General features: G+C 36.7%; 1 protein-coding gene across 8 annotated transcripts in view; it reads right to left on the bottom strand.

Moving 5' to 3' along the window:
- EHBP1 (EH domain binding protein 1) overlaps positions 1-20,081 on the bottom strand; it is a 350,719-nt gene that overhangs the window by 183,546 nt on the left and 147,092 nt on the right. For 6 of the 8 annotated variants that reach the window (XM_064268639.1, XM_064268640.1, XM_064268637.1 and 3 more), the window contains 3 exons: positions 15,623-15,804; positions 12,148-12,287; positions 2,764-2,886 (listed from right to left, as the gene is read on the bottom strand). In XM_064268639.1, the coding sequence (XP_064124709.1) occupies positions 2,764-2,886; positions 12,148-12,287; positions 15,623-15,804 (445 nt within the window). Of the gene's footprint in view, positions 1-2,763; positions 2,887-3,524; positions 3,630-12,147; positions 12,288-13,356; positions 15,557-15,622; positions 15,805-20,081 lie in introns of those variants that run through there. The other 2 variants (XM_064268644.1, XM_064268643.1) reach the window with 2 other exon arrangements.

Raw genomic sequence — 20,081 nt, 5'->3', positions numbered from 1 at the left:
AGTCAATTCCAACTCACAGTGATGCTACAGGAGAATATTCAAATTTAACACACTAGGCTCTTTCTGAGCCCTGGTGGCACGGTGGTTAAGAGCTATAGCTGCTAACCAAAAGGTCGGCAGTTTTGGGAACATTTCCACTCTGTCCTACTCAGTCACTTATGAGTCCAAAAGGACTCAATAGCAACAGGTTTGTTTTTTGTTTTGGTTTAGGCTCTTTCTAGACGAACCCTGGTGGCACAGTGGTTAAAACGCTCAGATGCCAACCTAAAGGTCTGTGGTTGAAACCCACCAGGCACTCTGCAGGAGGAAGATGTGGCAGTCTGCTTCCACAAAGATTTACAGCTTTGGAAACCCTGCAGAGCAGTTCTATTCTGTCTTACAGAGTCGCTATGAGTTGGAATCAATTGGACAGCAACGGGTTTGGGTTTTTTTTTTAAGCTCTAATTTAATTTAATACTATAAGTCAAGCATTTTATTTTCTCCATAGCAAAAAAATGAGTGCAAAGTTTTGCCTATTCAATTTTTATTAACAAATATCAAGTCTCAAATGCTTAAGAAATTGACAAAACTGGTCAATGGAAATAAGATTTTTATTTTTACTTTCATAAAGAAGATTGTAAAAATCGATTCATGCAAAGTCACCAGTTACAACACCAAAAGCGAGAGAGTATACAAACTATAGAGTAAGATTTGAAGATGATAGAACAGGCAACAAAGGAGGGTTTAAGATAAGATTATTTCATAGAACGGCTAACAAACACATTTAATAAATTTCTGAAAGAGTCACTGAAGCACAGACTATCATGAATATGGGGAGAATTGAAACTGTAAAAGCAAAAAAGGGAACCATCTAAACAACTGCAGCACATTTTTCCCCCAAATCCTTTTGTTGCTCGAGGATGCAAGTTTTTAATCAATAAAAATTAATAAATTATTTCTAGAAAAATAAGTATTATTTTAATAGAAAATTGTTACTCTAAGGACTCCAATAGGCATATATATTCAAAGAAAATAATGTTTGCCACGTTTTTTCTTGTATCTATAAACTTGATTAAAGATTCTTAATTGGGTTAGTTAACCTCTTCTTAATAGGAATACAGTAGGTAATTTGAATAATCTTATGTGTCATCTGCTACTCCATTCTATACCTCAGTAAACAGACTCACATACTGTATGTTTACACAAATAACATGCACCTTCTACATTTGTTTGCCTATGATGCCCTCTCTGCCAAAAGGTATTTTTGTAAGCATTCTATGCTAATATTTGTATTGCAACCTGTAGAAAAAATTAGCATAGTGACGTTTAAGAAAATACCTAGTGGGGGAAGGGCATGGCTGTCAAACAAATGTAGAAGGCAAATGTTAAACAGAAATAAGAGTATATCTGGAAAAATTACTTAATTTTGGAAAAAAAAGTTCAGATATTGATGTCTCAAAATATTTGGTTAATATTTTTGAAATTCAATATAGACAAATATATTTAGTAAGCAATTGAGGAGAAGCCATGTGGTCAAAATAAAACACCTGGTTAGGAATTTGGGCTCCAACTCCACCTTTATGTAATTAAGATTTTTCTTCAAATCACTTAATTTCTCTGATCCTAACCTATGAAAAGAGGCTATTGAACTGGATTATCTCTAAGATTTATTGTAACCTCCAAGATTTAAAATTTGTTCATAATATATAGCCCATAAACAAAATAAAACCTCATTAACTTAGACTTGCTACTTGGAAATCTGGTAAGAAGGAAGAAGTTAAAGGAAAAGGAGGAGAAATGGCTTATGAAATGATATTGCTCTAACAGAGTGAATCCTGAAGCTGAAACCTCATTTTCACCATGACAGGCAGTAGCAAAATTATTTACAGCTCATGAAGATTTCTTAAGAGCAGTCAAAAAGATGTAAACAGTGGTTAATCATTCTTGCATTTACTTTAAGCAGAATTTAAAATTAAACAGACCTCTCACTTCTTTAACAGTTCTTAACCAAGCTTTAAGAGTTCAAAGCTACTTGATTAAAAAAATGACTCAGGAAGCAAAAATCCCTGTTATTTTTCCTTACAAGTATGTTACCTAGATGATGGCAGTGGTCCTCAACCTTCTTTCTGCTCCATGCTATTCACATGCACAGCTTCCTCTCACTACGGACTGTGATTCTCAGCCAAAGACATGGAGTGGGAGTATAGTGGCTCATTAGACTCAGGGCGAAGGAGGGGTAGAGAAGAGTAGCCCCCCCACCCCAATATTGGTATGTCCCACAACCTGACCTTACTTACTTGGTCACTGATGAGACTTCACCATATGGCAGTTAGGGGAAATACCATTATCCCTAACACTACAGCTTCACTATCTGCTTGACCAAATAGAGAATTAAAAAATAAGCCCCAAGTAAATGTCTATGAAGTTTTCTTTCTTTTTAAACAATTCAATGGAAGCTACCAAGGATTGCTGATCAACTGCAAGTGATGCTGAAAACAATAATACTACCATTACGAAAATAACTGTTTTTAAAATCTTGTCCTACGAAAAGAGAGAGTGGAAGGAGGGAGCGGGCTGTCTCACTGAGGGGAGAGTAATTGGGAGTATGTAGCAAGGTGTATATAAGCTTTTGTGTGAGAGACTGACTTGATTTGTAAACATTCACTTAAAGTACAATAAAAATTAAAAAGAGAAAAATAAATAAATAAAAATCTTCTCCTGCCTTTACAGTTCAAGAGAAGTCGACTATATAAAGAGCTTAATAGTAAAGAAAAAACTTGGTACCTTCTGAATCAGGATCTCCAAATGGATTCAATTCTTCTACGTCAGGGTCACCAAATGGATTTGAATTCACAGTGGCCAAGTCCTTTTCTGCTTCATCCAAAAAGTTAAGTTTGTTGATAAGCTCTGAAAATAAACATACGTGTTAGTTCATTATAGTTACGATTAAACATAACTATAGATCATTCAAGAAACATTTCAAATTGTAAAAATTCACACTAATAATACCTGTAAATAATAAGATACAGCATTTTACCAATGGCAGAATGACATTCAAGTATTTTGTAGCATACCAACATTTTCATATAAAACAAAACACACACATATTAATTTGAAAATGATATCAGATAATGACGCTTTCACCTGAATCTAATTTGATTCAATAAAAAAGTGCTGACAAAGATTTCGAAAATAACCTTAATTCCCAAATATGGGCAATTCATATGGGTTTAATATAAGCAAATATTTTTAAAATAATACCTTTATAATATACAAACTCACAGAAGAAATATCACCATGTTATGTGACCAAGTATTATCTCATAAGATGTTTTAAAGTCAGTCTATAAAGGATCCTGATATAAAGCTTTGCTAAAGATAAGTTCTGTTGTTGCCAGCTGGTGTACTACAAATTACCAAAGAAAACATTCAAGGAAAACCACACAGACAAAACTGACAGCTAAATACAGGCAGAAGTCAGGAGGTAGCAGGTCACAGTATACGCAGGCGGTCAGAAACAGACAGAAAGGAGGAAAGCTCTTAGACCTTCAGAAGAACTGGCTGATTTAGCTGAAGGCATATTTGCTTGCTTTATGCAGTCATCTTGATCTTCATCTAAGCTGCTCAGAGCATTCAACTGGTTTACAATTTCTGTAAACAGAAGCCAGTCAAGACAAAGAAAGGTAAGGTCATTTAATTAAAGAGCAGTAGAAGCATGCTGTTACTCAAAAAGACAAAGAGAGGAGATGTTTGCTTAATCAAGAGAATACATTCAGAGGATGTTATTTTGATGAGCTATAACATGTATTTAACTGAATGTTATGCTGTAGTCATATTTTAAAGTTGAGAGCATTTTATTGTTAAAACTTATATTAGTAACATAACAACTATGTTAATGAACACAAAACAAAGATAATAACCCAAGAAGCTGACACTGGTTTTCAGCAACTACTTTTTGCATTTGTAAACCGAATTTTGCTTTAAAAGCGTATGTTAAAAATACAATAAAAATCTTCTCATACCACAGGAAATAGGTACCGTTTGTTTTATAATCTACATTTAAACTAAAGGTTTTAAGAATATATCTAAATAAATTATGTAAATAATAACCATTGGTTCATGTTTTAGAATTTTAAAAATCAGCACTCAAACAAGAAAAGCAGGCAGTAGCAACTATTTTCATAGTAAAACCCCACCCCTCCTGTTTTCTAGGGAGCCTGTTGTTTTTTTTTTAAGTATTTTACTGTGTTTGCGGTGAAAGTTTACACAGGAAATTAGGCTCTTATTTAACAACTTCTATTTTTTTTATACATATTGTTCGGAAACCCTGGTGGCGTAGTGGTTAAGTGCTACGGCTGCTAACCAAGAGGTTGGCGGTTCGAATCCACCAGGCGCTCCTGGGAAACTCTATGGGGCAGTTCTACTCTGTCCTATAGGGTTGCTATGAGTCAGAATCGACTCGACAGCCAATGGGTTTGGTTTTTTGGTTTTATACATAGCAGTTCAGTGACATTGGTTACATGCTTTGCAAATATGTCAGCATTCTCATTATTCCCATTTTGGTTGTTCTGTTTCCATTCATCTAGCTTCCCTGTCCCTTTCTGCCTTTTCATATTTAGTCTAGGGTAAATGTTTACCATTTGGTTTCATCTAGATTATTCTGAGAAGCACAGTACTCATGGGTGATGTTATTTATTTTATGAGCCAATCTGTCATTTGGCTGAAAGGTGACCTCTGGGAGTGGTTTGAGTTCCAAGTTTAAACAGTTTCTCAGGGTGATAGTCTCAGGGGTTCATTTGTCTATATAAGTTCAGCAAGTCTGGTCTTTTTCTTTTTTAAGTTTGTTCTATATTTTTCTCCCATTCTATCTAGGACCATCTATTGAGTCCCTGGTCAGAACAGTCAGTAGTGGTAGCAGGGCACCATCTAGTTCCTCTGGTCTCAAGGCAGGTGATGTCCGTATAGACTATTGGTTCTGTAGGCTAGTTTCTTCTTTGAGTCTTTGGTTTCCTTCTTTCTCTTTTGATCTGGATAAGTAGAGACTAAAATTTGTATCTTAGATAGCCACTCACAAGCTGCTAAGATCCCAGATGCTATTCAGCAAACTAGGATGTAGAACACTGTCTTTATGGACTATATTGTGCCAATTGACTGAGTTAACCCACGAGAGTATGGTCCTAAACCCTCAAACTCAGTAAGCCAATTAAGGAATTCATTCTTTTAAGGAAACTCTTGAGTTTTGCTTCAGGAAATCTTATCATTTAGCCAAAAGAGACAGAAGAAAACAGACAGGAATAAAGAGGAAATCTTAAAGACAGAATTCATTTTGCATAGATAGAATTACTTTACACGAGTCATATATATTTTGGACAACTATCAATATGTGAAATTATCATTCACTAGATGAAATTAGACAGCTTGGAAAAAATAAGAGCTTATTAGGATATTCTAGTAAATCCTTTCTATTTCTAAAGTTAAAACCTGAGAATAACTTAGGTAGTAGGACAAATCAAACACATCCAGATCATTAAGTGAAATAAATAAAATGGTTAAAAATAGAAAACTGTTCTAAATTCGAAATTTAAAAATATTACTCTTAACATGGAAACCCTGGTGGCATAGTGGTTAAGTGCTACGGGTGCAAACCAAAGGGTTGGCAGTTCAAATCCACCAGGCGCTCCTTGGAAACTCTATGGGGCAGTTCTACTCTGTCCTATAGGGTCGCTATGAGTCGGAATCGACTCAATGGCACTGGGTTTGGTTTTTTTGGTTTTGGTTCTTAACATTGTAAAGCTAAGTACACATTCTAAATTTTATTTGAACCAATCATAGAATACATATTTGTCATATGGCTGCATTCATCCGTTCATTTGTTGAACAAGGACAAAAGAACACAAGGATAAAAAACAAAACAAAACAACAAAAAAAAAACAGTTGATTGTCCTTGTGGAATTTACATTCTATGGAGACACAAATTAATATTAAAACGGACTTAATAAGGGTCCCTGGGTAGACCAAATGGTTAAGCACTCAACTGCTGTCCAAGAGGTTGGAGGTTTGAGTCTACCCAGTGGCACTTTGGAAGAAAGGCCAGGCAACCTACTTCTGAAAAATCAGCCACTGAGAACCCTACAGAGCACAGTTCTACTCTGAAACACATGCGGTTACTATGAATCATAATAGACTTGATGCAACTGGTTAGAATATTGTCAAAAATATAAGTGTTAATTTATAGATCTTTGAGCTAAATATATATGAAAAGTTGATAAACTTATTAATTTCCCTTGTCCAAATGAGAAAAGATTTTTTGCATGAATAACATAGTCAAAGTAAACCATAGAAAATAAGGAGTAAACAAATTAATACCATTTGAATTCTTCATCCTAATTTGAATGGTACCAAAAAAGAAAACCCGTTGCCGTCGAGTCAATTCTGACTCATAGTGACCCTATACGGCAGAGTAGAACTGCCCCATTGGGTTTCCAAGGATAGGCTTGGTGGATTCCAACTGCAGACCTTTTTGGTCAGTAGCCAAGCTCTTATCCACTATGCCACCAGGAGCTAAATAATCAGATTTTATAAAGCGCCTTCTTCCATTTTATTGTGGCTATAGCTTTGAATCCCACTCTGGGTCAAGCTCACCTAGTAAATCCCTCAGTAGGGCGAATTTAGTCATAAGTCAGATCCTTTACCTTCCACTACTAAACACTGTACTTTTAAATGTTTAGGAAAATGTAATGGAGCAGAGGATCAATGTTAACTGATTACCAGTCTCAAGATTGTTGTTTTTTTTTTTCATTCATTAGTAATATTCTATTTTAAAAAATTTGGAAATAGTTTGTTCTTAACCTTGAAAATATGAAATAAGAAAAAAAATAACAGCAACTAACATTTATTAAGCAGTGGAAAGGGCTTTGCATAGATTGTCAGAGTTAATCATCCTAAGAACCCAAAATAAAACCCAAGCCAGCTGCTCTCGAGTCGATTCTGACTCATAGTGACCTTGCAGCACACAGTAGAACTATCTCCATTGGGTTTCCAAGGAGAGGCTGGTGGATTTGAACTGCTGACCTTTCAATTAGCAGCCAAGCTCTTCACCATTGCACCACCAGGGCTCCAAGAGGTACTACTATTAATATCTACATTTTATGTGTACCATATTCCCAAACATGCACTTAATAGGTCAGAAAGTTTTAAATAATGCCCCAAAACTTTAATTTTCTTTATATAGCTAATATATTTTAATTACTTTATATCCTAGGATGTAATCTCTATAGGGTAGGAATCAGTTGTTTACTAAATGTCTCATACGATGGGCACTGTAGAAAATACTGAAGAAAAATAAAGTTAGACCTGGTCCTTACCTTCAAAACATTTGTATTGTTCCATAGAGTTTTAAGTACAATATGGCCATTAATTAAAATGCTATCTAGATTACTCTGATACATGATTAGATTATGTACACTGTAAATTTTCTGAATGTTTAGAAATATTGCTGATATCTAAAAGCTCTAAAGACCGTTTCCTCATTAACCAACCCAGAATCATTTTGTCTCTCCATTTTTTTCCTATCCTAGTAGTTTCTTCTGTTTACCCATGGCTGAAATAAATCCTTGCTTCCTCCCTCCTACACCTACTGTTTCTAAAACTTCCGTTCTTATTCACAGAGTGAGAAAGTATCTACACTAATACTCCGTGCATTTGGTACGCAAATAAATTTTAATCCAAATCATAAAAAAGAAACAAGCTCCAAAGAGACAGCATCTATCTAATAAATATTTATTGGAAACCCTGCTGGCGTAGCAGTTAAGTGCTACAGCTGCTAACCAAAAGGTCAGCAGTTCAAGTCCACCAGACGCTCCTTGGGAATTCTATAGGGTAGTTCTATTCTAACCTACAGGGGACCTGTAATAAGCCTATTCTAGTATCTGTCCTTGTGGTTTTATTATATAGTGGGACAGGCGGACAGTAAAGCAACATACCAAACCAAAACCCCAAACCCATTGCTGTCAAGCCGATTCCGACTCATAGTGACTCTACAGGACAGAGTAGAACTTCTTCATAGGGTTTCCAAGGCCGGGGTCTTTACAGAAGCAGACTGCCACATCTTTCTCCAGAGGAACGCGGTTGGGGTCCAAACTGCTGACCTTTTGGTGAGCAGCCAAGCACCTAACCATTACATCATCAGGGCTCCTTAAAGCAACATACAGTGTACGACAAATATTATGATTGAGATATGTATCACAGGCTACGTTAAACTGGAAGAGAAGCACACAAATTCAGTCTGAGGTCAGAAAGGCTTCCGGGACTTGGCTGTATATTTGAGCTAATATGAGACATAGAGACATTATTTTTTTTAAAAAAAAGAGGAAATAGAGGGTATTCCATGTGGATGAAAGGGAGGCAAATGAGAACATAAAATATATAGGAAACTGCAAGTTGTCTGGGGCTTAAGATGCCAGGGGTGGAGAATGACATGAATCTAGCAAATGTCCTATCAGAAAGTTACTGTGTACCAAACTAAAAAGTGTGAACTTTAAGAGCTATGGGAATCCACTGAAAGATAAAATGAGTATTTGAGAAACATCACTCCAGTAGCAACATGGTAGCAGCATTTGAAAAAAAAGACAGAAAACAAAAAGATGAGTAGCTTAGCACCACCACTCCATGAGGCAAGGTACTCAACAAATATTTATCAATTAAATAAAGGAGAAAGATTTGAGACGGTTAATATGACATGAGATGGGGAAAGGAATCCAGGCTAAATGACAGGTTTCTCTCTTGGCTGACTGTGTGTGGTATTCCTAGCATCGCAACGGGGGCTACTCAGTTTGGGACGTATTGCACTTCGGGTGCCTGGGAAGCTGTTCAATGGAGATATTCAACAGGCAGTTGCATACGGGGATCTAGAGCCTAAAATACATAATCTTGTTGTTTATTTCTCCTTCGAAAACAGGAACTTTCTTTTTCTTCCAAATTGCCTACAGTCAATATGTTTTACTTTTATAATCAGAAAAAAAAAAAAAAAAGGTAAAAATTTAGAAGAAGAATTATAACAAAAATTTATTTCTGGTATTTTATTTTTAAATGAGAAGCTTCCCCAGTAATATACTACTCTGACCAAAAGAACTACCCAAACCACTATGCTTATATAATACTTTATTACTTTCACATTAAAGCCTTTCACTGAAAATTGACATGTTTGGGGAAGATTCTAACAAGGCCATGTAATAGAACACTCCACACTAGTATTACTCCAACTAAGCAATGAACCCATGGGTCACTATGAGTTGGAATCAACTTAATGGCAATGGGTTTGGGTTTTTTTGGTACAACACTTAGACATCATAACAGTGTGTCAGCCTTGACTTGCTTCACATTGGTGAGAATAAGAAGAAAAACTAAATCGGGGTCAGGAGATCGAAGCAAAGGGTCAAGTAATTTGAGACTCTTTTACTGTTAGGGAGGCAACAGAAGATAGAAATTGACCACCAGAGATTATCTCATTGAACAACAAAAAAAGGGGGGGGGGGCATGAAGAGTAGGTGGCTTTTTCCTTTTAAGAAAGTTCACAGTTTGAGTAAAAAGAAAAAAATAAACCGCCTAGAGCTAGAACATAATTGTAAATCTTGCAGCATCCTCATTTCTCTTTACAAGGTATAATAAGATTCAGAATGGGTATATCTTATTTTAAGGTGGTCACAGATAGTAACATTTCAGCTTCCTGGCAGAAATCAAGGTCAAAAAGATTTCACTCATGATGCTTTCCCAGTCAATCTCCACCCCTACACCCAACCACTATTCTGATGTTTTCCACGTGAGATTACTTTTTGCCTGTTTTGGAATGTTACATAAGTGGAATCATACAGTGTATACTTCACTCCAGCTCTATCAGATGGGCTCTCAGTATCTGCAGAATTCTGGATTCTTAGAGTCAGGGAGAAATTAAAGAAAATGTTCAGTTGCTATTAGTATAAATAAAGCAGCAATAGGGTTTAAGAGTGACCCAGAAAGCAGACTTAACTTGTAATCTGTATCTTCTGCCACTTCTACAATTCTAAGGTTGCCACATCTGAGTTCTAAACACTGTGAAGAGATATGCCTGCTGTCTTAAGTCTCTCATCCTAGGGTCTCAAATTTCTTTAAGAAGGAGGTAGCTCTGGTCCCTTATGAACCTTTTAGCTCAAGGGATCAGAATTGCTCCAATTCTCTGCTTCTCCCCTATTTCCCAAACTCGATACCTAGATAACAGATGACAGTTTCCTAGAAATTTTCATCCTTCACATGGACCTCTAAAAGGGGTGACCATTATTACTTTATTGGGTCCAAAGCAATCCTATGGTTTCCTTTCTGAGTCCTTATAAACTGGAGCCTCTTAAGGACTGGAGGGTAGATGCCCAGGTGAAAAACCGAAGCAAATTCATGGGTGTATTTTCTGACCAAAGCCCCAAGTTGACTCCGAGGAACCTTCTAATCAAAGGTGGGAGACTAGCTTATCTCCATTCCTAACCCTAGCTAGAAAGACATTTAACTTCAGGGGGCTAAGTCATACCATCAACTCTAGCTCCTGAAATCTGAACTGGTATCTCCTCTAGTACCTTCTGTGCTGTTATATTTGGTCCCCTGAAGGTAGCCAATGTATCACTCTCTCTTCCCCCTCCTGAATTAACTTTACTAACTATGGGAAAAGAATTAACAAACACTAGGCAGCATTGCTTATGGTAAAAAATGACTCCTGATTGATAAGCTGGATCTGAACAGGAGGACCGAGAATGGACTATACGACCTAACGGAAGGTCTAAGATTTGGGCTTCTCTGAATGTGGAGACTCTTGTAACTGGACATGGCCCTTCGAGGGACCTTGGAAAGTATAATGATGAGACCGTTACAAGAGATACTGGCTCCTGGGAGGGATGGGCATTGTAAACCAAGGTAATTCCTGATCCTAACTATGTGGATCTTGTCTCTTTGCATGCGAGTTTCATTTGGAGAAGTGAGGAGAGAATAGCCCCTGGGCTGCTGTGGGGATTCTGGTGAAAGAGGGAAGCCCTGCTGTCATGAGGTGTATCCTGTCCGATATCTTTCTAAGTGAATCCAGTGCTAACTGTGGCCTATTCAGGTCATATGAGTCTGAATGTCTGGTTGAACCTAAGTAGATTCCACCCTAGTCTTTGCAACAACCATCAGAATATCAGGGGCCTTTCAGGTGTCTTATAATGTCTGAGTTGCCGCAATAATGTTTGTTGTAAACTGTTTAAGTTGAGCCCGATTTTCTGAGCTGTATACAATAGGACCTTGTCAGTTATGCAGGATTCTTTTCTCTTCCTGTTGAATTTCAACCTAAATCCCAAAGATGGTCATATCACCAAATACTGGCTCAAATGTTGTGAAGTCACCATATAGAGTGAGGCACTGATTGTTAAAGATATGTATCGAATACTAGCTGCAGTAAACTTTCCATTAAAAGTCTTTGCTTCTCCAACTCTAAGGCTTATCACTTCTGCTATATTTCAGTTGTCTTGCCAAATACAATTCAAAAATTTTCTGTCCGCTTACTGGTGTTGCACAACTGTACAAAGTACCTAGTTTTGGGTAAATGTGCAGCGTCAATAAAAGGTTCCTGCCTGAGAGCCATTCCCAAAGTATGTTTCTAGCTAGCAGGGGATTCTGTCTCACACAGAGCAGGTTAGGAACCCTGGATAAGCTCAAGCAAGCATAGCTACCATGGAAGAGGTCACTTTCACCTTCTATCAAACATTCTAGTGATGGAAGATACATTTGGCCAATTACTGTTGATTTGAACAACTTCCCAGAAGAAATTTACTAAATGAAAAGCCTCTAGGTGTTTGCATTGGCTTAAATACTCTAAGAGATAGACAAAATAATTGTATCAAACAGTATGTTCCCTAAAGAACTCTGCAGTTTACTTGGAGGAAATAATATACCCATATAATTTTTTTTATTGATACAGTACAATTGCATTTTATGCATTTATATTATAATATAAAGATATAATTAATAATGGCAAAATTTAAAATAATTTTTTCCTCCATAAAAAACAATACTTTGTTAATAGTATTCTCCCCCCTCCCCACCCCCCGGGAACAGAATAAGTTTCTCAACATTGCAAAAAAATAAAACTTTTAGCTTTAATGCTATTAAAACCAACCCGTAATTTTTGCTGCCTTTTCCTCTTGGTTCACTCGGTTTTCATCATCTTCTTCATTATCTTCTTCAAAGTCATCTAAATTGCCAATGTCAGCCTGCTTCATGCTCATCAAACTAGCCAAACTTTGCATGTCTTCGTCCCTATATCAATGATTCGAAATATAATACACAGCTCATTAAATGACATTGCTTGAAAAATGATTATTTAAGAACAAAATAATATATTCCTTCTTTCTATAAGATACAATGTTAATAAGCCTTTTTAAAAGGTTGTACAGGAATATTGAAAAATTTAAATATTCATATTATTAATTTTCAAATGGCATGTTTAATTAGTAAAAAGAAAACAGGATTCAAAACTAACTGTTTCGGATTTAGTTTAATTCTGTGCTGCAGGTCTGTGGAAGACTGCATTTTTCTTCATGAGATTAAAGTATGGGCTCCTAATCATGAAGTCTGGAAACAAAATCTTGCTTCATAAAACAGTGGGGCAGTTTGCAAATCAGATGAGATCTAGACTTTAAAATGTATAAACCTTCAAAAAGAACTAGAACAGAAATTCTTAATCTGATGTCCATGAACCCTTTTGGACTTGGGGGTAGAAAGGAAAGGTGGTAAACCCCTTGCAAACTATATTTAAATTTGTTTAAATGTGCATTTTTTTCAAAGGAGCCATAACCCCCCAAAGTTAAAGAGTTACTATAACAGAAAAAGCAACTTAAAAATAAAGTCTAACATTTTAAAGAATTACAATATGAAAAATAATCCGGGCTGATTGTAAGTTAAAGACCATATATCTGATAAAACTTAAAATTTTTATTATTTTGAAGTATTTTAAATATAAATTTACAAAGTTTATATTAAATACTCTGAAAGTAAAATCATTTGTGTTTTCTTGATTTAATATTTTCACTTTAAAATTCAAATACGGTGAATGAAACATATTTCTAACATGCCATATACAAACTAAATTTCAATTTTGTATACCTCTCCAAACCTCAGAAAGCCAAATAAAAGTTTATTTTTTAAAGTAATTCTTGTTAATATTCACCAATCTTCTGAATATGATATAAATTTACAGATTAAGCTGATTCTTGAAATTCTTTCCATTTTATCTTACATAAACTATACAGTTAACGAAATCATTTCTCCCTTTTTAAATAAATCCAATGACACAAAGTCTGCATGAACAAAAAGTAAGTTGTATTACCTTAGATGAATGGCTTATAAATGCCTCATCAAACAATGGGAAACAATTTCAAGAATATAACATTCTTAAAATGTTAACTTGCTAATTTTATGTTGAATCTCCTCACATTTCAAACCTGAAGAATTTTCTTTGCGGAAGGTAAGCCGGGGAGGAAGCAAGACAGAGATCAGAGGTGTTCTCACAGAAGCCTCCCTTCGAACTGAGACTTGCGGTTTGACTTTTTCTCACCTAGATGCCTGTGAATGGCGCTGCTTCACTTACTGCTTCTGCTCAGCAGAAAGGAGTTCACCCTCAAAGGATCTTCTCTAAATTTGTTTTCTCTTTTCTTCCTTTACTTCCTTTCCTTTGATTTTGGCTTGAACTTCAGGACAAGGTATTTATTTTTAATTTCTTAGTATTTAGGGCTACAATTTTAAGGTCCTGAGATGAAAGACGAATTGCTACCATTCTGTACTGCCTCACTACCACACTCACTTAAAAGCCAGCTTCCCAGAAAGGAGGCTTACTGTTATCTACTAAGTCATTTGCTGCCATGTAGATAAGTGCCAAACATCTCATTTTGACTGACTCACAGAGTCCAATCCAATCAGTCAAGAGAGATGACCAATTATAGTAACCACATTCTACTAGGTCAAATACACTCAGAACTGTGATTCAGATCGGACTTTAACGTTCACAGCTGCCTTCTTTCCCTCACCTTTTAAGTCCAGGCATACAATTTCCATTTTCCTCTCCCTGATCTTACATTCCAAGTATGTACCAACCCTTTCACTAAACCCACAATTTGACTTGACTGCATACTATGAAAGGAGCCCTGGTGGCACAGTGGGTAAACGCTCGACTGTTAACCAAAAGTTTGGTGGCTCAAAACCACTAGCCGCTCCAGGGGAGAAAGATGTGATAGTCTGCTTCTGTAAAGATTACTGCCTTGGAAATGTATGGGGCAGTTCTGCTCTGTCCTATAGGGTTGCTATGAGTTGGAATTGACTCAACTACAATGGTTTTTTTTTTTTTCTTTTTTAGTATGCTATAAGCCTAATGAATGTTATTTTTACTTTTTATGCTCTGGGTATGTTCATCTTATTTTATTTAGTAAGAATTTTATTCTTTTCAAGACTAGAAATAGGTCTAGGAATTGAAGGTCCTTGGGTGTCGCAAATGGTTTTCACTTGAATATTAACCCAAAGTTGGCAGTTCGAACCCACCCAGTGGCATCAAAGAAAGGCCTGGTGATCTGCTTTCATAAATATTGTGTTGTTGTTCTTGTGTGCCATTGAATCAATCCCAACTCATAGCAGCCCTAAATGACAGAGTAGAACTGCACCGTAGAATGTCCTAGGCTGTAATCTTTACAGGAGCAGATCAACAGGTCTTTTCTCCTGCAGAGCCGCTGGGTGAGTTCAAATCGCCCTCTTTTCAGTTAGCAGCCAAGCGCTTAATGATTGTGCCATCAGGGCTCCTTTCATAAAGATTACAACCAAGAAAGCCCTATGGAGCAGTTCAAACCTGTAACACATGCGGTTGCCATGAGTTGGAATCATCTCCATGGCAATGTGTTTGGTTTTTGTGTGTTTTTTCAAGCCCTGGTGGCATAGTGGTTAAGAGCTATAGCTGCTAGCCCAAAGGTCAGCAGCTCAAATCTACCAGGCGCTCCTTAGAAGCCCTATGGGACAGTCCTACTCTGTCCTATAGGGTCACTATGAGTTGGAATTGCCTTGATGGCAATGGGTTTGATTTTTTTTATTTAGTGCTTAAGAAGTAATTTTTTGAAAAGGATAAGATTATAGCAGCCAGCTTATCTAACTGTACTTTCTTACACAATTTTTGAAAGACTGAGATAAATAATAAGAACTGGCAAAGTTTCTTTAGTTCTTTCATCCCTCTTAACCTAACCTTTTCCTTTTAGGTTCCTCTCACGCCCCAGCTGCATCAAACAGCTCTACAAATTGAACCGTCTGTGCTTCAAAGTACAGACTACTTACAGTGAAGGCACTGAAATATAAACCAAACACTTACGCTACCCTGTAATACACAATTTAAACTTTGAAACCAGCTGTGATCCCATTTATATGACTGTTCGCTGTCTGGAGTCAAGAGACTACAACAAGGAGTTCATTTAATTCAGGCTCTGAAACAAAGAACGGCAAGAATGATTGGTATGCTGTAGGATGTTCTCAACTGTTGCCAGTCTACTGAGTCACAAGCTATCTATCTAGGATGTTTTGAAGCACAATTTGAAGAAGCCTATTTGACAAAAGAAACTTACGTGGCTTTTCCTTCCCGAAGGAATATGCAAGATAATGAAAACTGGAGAGTGGCAGATACAACTTTTTTAGACAATGGCTTGAATTTTAACTTGACATCAGTCTGAGTTGGCATTGGGCTTGCATATTGTTTCATGTTAATGCTGCTGGTAGCAAGAGCTTTCCTTCGACCTGAAGGGGATTCCTGCAAGATAAACAGTAATTATGTAATTTGGAGTGATTTGCTTTTTAGCCAAATATTTTTAAATACCATTTTAACGATCAAATAAAAATTGAGAGCTTCCTTCTCCAGTGAATTTTTATGCAATAATTAAATAAAATTCTGAAGAAGAGAGGTTACATCATAGCTTTCATATACATAAGCAAGGCAGGTATGAAATTGGAGAGAGTTGGCTCAGGCAGAAACAAGGGAAGAATAGAGTAACCCTAAATACATCAAGAAAGGAAAAGCAAGGAATGGAAACAAAGACCATCTCCAGGGTTATCGTAAAAAGAGGATCTAGGACAAGACTAGGCATCAACAAGCATGCAACAATTATTTTCTTTGCTATGATTATATTTAATGTAATCTAATGCTATTTTTCCTTTCTGAACATCTATAATTTTTTATAGAACTTCCAGCTTGGGCGATACTCTCCCTCCTTTTTTGCCTACAGTTTCTGAATTCTATCTATTCTATAATTTGGCCTTATTTATTTTCCAGGGTCTTTACTAATCGCTTCAGTCCATAGTTCTTTCTCCCTTCCCTAAGATCCCATATATCTAGGAAGACAAACAGTCGGTTTCTCTGATCATATGCTCGTGGCAAACCTCTAAGCACATTGCTAAATGATCCCAGTAAAAGTAGATCTCAAAATTCTTCTCAACACACCTATTGCCAATACATCAGGATTCAAACACAGAGTGAAACCTGTTTGATATCAAAAGTGTTTAACATTCCATTCATAGGCCACCTTGTTTTGTAATTATCCTTTACAGAATGATAGCCTAGGAGAACAATGAAAACAGGGCAGCAAAATAATGACTGGGCCTTAATTTCGTATAGGACACTGTGTAAATTCTGGAGAGATATGGTGATGAATAAGACAGAATCCCTGATAATGTGGCGAGAACAAAATATTACCAAAAACCCAAAACCAAACCCACTGCCATCGAGTCAATTCCGACTCATAGCGACCCTATAGGACAGAGTATAACTGCCCCATAGAGTTTCCAAGGAGCACCTGGCGGATTTGAACTGCCGACCTCTTGGTCAGCAGCCGTAGCACTTAACCACAATGCCACCAGGGTCATGTAGGATAATATGTAAATAATGTCAGAGGTCATATACCATTATTAATGTAATTCAGAGGTCATCTACAATCATTCCACACCAGTCTGGGAGTTGAGACCTAAATTTAAGGCCTAATTTCTAAGTTTCCTTAGTAACCTTCCCTATAAAACAGTTTCAACAGAAATCCATGCAGGCTCTGTAATTATTTTCTATAAAATTCCTCAATTTTCCTACCAAAGCAGGAAAAACTATCATTAATTATTTTGAATTGTTATTTAATAAATCTTTATTTTTCCTATGATTGACAACCTTGTCTGAAATAAGGATGTATTTATTTAAAGCTTTAAAGAAGTCTTTTCCAGAAACTGACATTTCTGTCTAATGGAAAAAGTCAAAATGTAATGTAGCATCCCTAAAGAATAGCTTGTTTTAAAACGTGGTCTTATCTGTCAGATTACATGCAGCAATATTATACAGAACCATTACTGCATGTAGATACCTTATGAATGAATTTCAAAAATGCATCAAGCACTTGAGAAGGATTTAAGCCCTCTCAGAAGAAATACTGAAGAATATGCAAACACCCTCAACTGAATCAAGTTGAACAGATGTGACTATCCCAAACAATACAAGTGTTCTTTCCCTGGTCACTGCTGTCAATCAAAGAATAAGATTAAGGTCCAAGGTTCTGACAATGTGAAAAATGAAAAAGTATGATCAGGGAGTATCAATTTATTCCACCGATATGAACAATAATCTCTTATTGTACCTTTAGAATAGCTAACAACTCTACATAGAATATAGGATTTAAAGCCTGTTTTGAAAGCATGACATATAAACTGCCACATATTATTTTCAGTTTTTGTTAAACAATTCTGTTTCACAAAGTATGACATTGATCCCTTAATAGGAATTATTTAATTCTATAACCGAATGGCAGTGGGTTTTATAACCAAATAAGCTATGAAAATGAAAAAACTTGGAAATAAACATCATTTAGAAAGCTCAGTTTAAGGTTGGCTCCTGCATAATCTAGAGTTTTGATGATACGTCTTTTGTCAAATTCATTTTTTGAATAACAATTATGTAGAAAAGTTCTTCTGCTCAGCTCAGTTTTATGGCAAAAAGTGTTTTATGTATCGGTAAATCAGTGTCTCTGAAACAATAGGAAATAAAAGTCCCTAACCTCTAAGCACAACTAGTTGTACCATTTAATTAAGCAGTTACTTGCTTAGCAACAATGAAAACAGCCCTTTTTGAGGCCTGGGCAGGTGAGAATAGAGCTCTTTTGAGACTACAACATCCATTCCTAACGGTAACACGGGAGGCCTCACTGGAGTCTGTGTCCTTGCTATAAAAGTGGTCTGAATGGTGGTGTTTCTAGTAATTCTTCGCCCAGCTCCAATATTGTTCTCCTTAAAATGAACTATTACACAGAAGATACATTTAAAAAATAATAATAATGAGAAAAATAGGGTCTCTTTCACAGCTCTAATCCAAGTTCCATGAACTTTTTCTCACCTACATGGAGTCCTGGTGGCACTGTGGTTAAGTGTTCAGCTGCTAACCAAAAGGTCGGCAGTTCGAATTCATCAGCCACACCCTGGAAACCCTATGGGGCAGTTCTACTCTCTCCCACAGGGTCACTATAGGTCGGCCTAACGGCAACAAGTTTATGGAGATTTCTGGTTATCTTTTTGCAATTGATTACTAACTTAATCGCATTAGGGTCACAGAAGGTAAGCTATAAGAGTTAATACTGCCTAAATTAATTTTTATGTACATTTTCAGGATTCATTTCATGTTCCTAAAAAAATTCCTGGTAAGTAATTTTCACAGCATTGCTTATTAACAGTCCACATATATCCTCCTGTTGCCCTATCTGCAATACCCGCTCTAAAAAATGGTTTCAAAATATGCGTGTACTTGTGCTCTCTATTCTGGCCCATTGGCCAACTGATCTAAGCTTGCAACAAGACAAAACTGTCTTAACTACCAAAGCTTTATCTTAGATTTGATTGCTTCTAGGGCAAATTCCACCTCCTTATTTTTCATTCAAGAGCATCTTTGGCTATTTATGACCTGCTGCTCTTCCAAAAAGTTACAAATTCTATGAAAAGTCTGGTTGGAATTTTGGTTGGAATTGCACTAAATCTACACATCGATGTAGGTGTACTGGTATCTTCACAATATTGAGTCTCATTCTAAAATCGAGTATTTCTCTCTATATACCTATTTAGATCTTTAATGTCTTTCAGAGTTCTATCATTTTCTGTGTACAGGTCTTGTATATATTTTGTTAGATTTATTCCTAGGTACTCCTAGAAACACCAAAGATAGTCAGCTAGAAAAGTTGTAACAAGGACGTTCACTCAGAGACGCAAAGCCTTCTCCTAAGAGCCAGTGCCCTGTGGGGCACAGTTAAGTGCTAGACTACTAGCTGAGAGATGAGTGGTTCAAACTCACCCACAGGTACCTCGGAAGACAGGCCTGTCAATCTGTTTCTGAAGAGTCACAGCCTTGAAAACCCTATAGAGCAGTTCTACTCTGCACACATGAGGTAACCATGAGTCAGAATCGACTTGACAGCAACTAACAACAAGCCTACTAAACTGTGAGAAAATAAAATTCTGTTCATTAAAGCCACTCACTTGTGGCATTTCTGTTATAGTAGCACTAAGAAACTAAGACAGATTGGAATCTGTCTTCTGCTTCTTCAAAGTTTGGTAGAAGGCACCTACAAAGTTGTTGTTGTTGTTGGGTGCTGTTGAGTCTGTTCTGACTCATAGTCACCCTATGTACAACAGAATGGACCACTGCCCGGTCCTGCACAATCCTCACAATCACTGCTATGCTTGAGCCCATCATTGCAGCCACTGTCTCAATCCATCACATTGAGGGTCTTCCTCTCCTTTGCTGACTCTACTTTACCAAGCATGATGTCCTTCTCCAGGGACTGGTCCCTCCTGATACCATGTCCAAAGTTCATGAGACAAAGTCTCACCATCCTTGCTTCTAAGGAGCATTCTGGCTGTACTTCTTCCAAGACAGATTTGTTCATTCTTCTGACAGTCCATGGTATATTCAACATTCTTCTCCAATACCATAATTCAAAGGCATCAATTCTTCTCTGGTCTTCCTTATTCACTGTCCAGCTTTCGCAATCCTATGAGGTAACTGAAAATATC

The sequence above is a fragment of the Loxodonta africana genome, chromosome 15, assembly GCF_030014295.1.
Source record: "Loxodonta africana isolate mLoxAfr1 chromosome 15, mLoxAfr1.hap2, whole genome shotgun sequence".
NCBI classification, from domain to species: domain Eukaryota; kingdom Metazoa; phylum Chordata; class Mammalia; order Proboscidea; family Elephantidae; genus Loxodonta; species Loxodonta africana.
The sequence above is the reverse complement of the archived record's forward strand: the minus strand, read 5'-3'. Positions and strand labels throughout refer to the sequence as shown.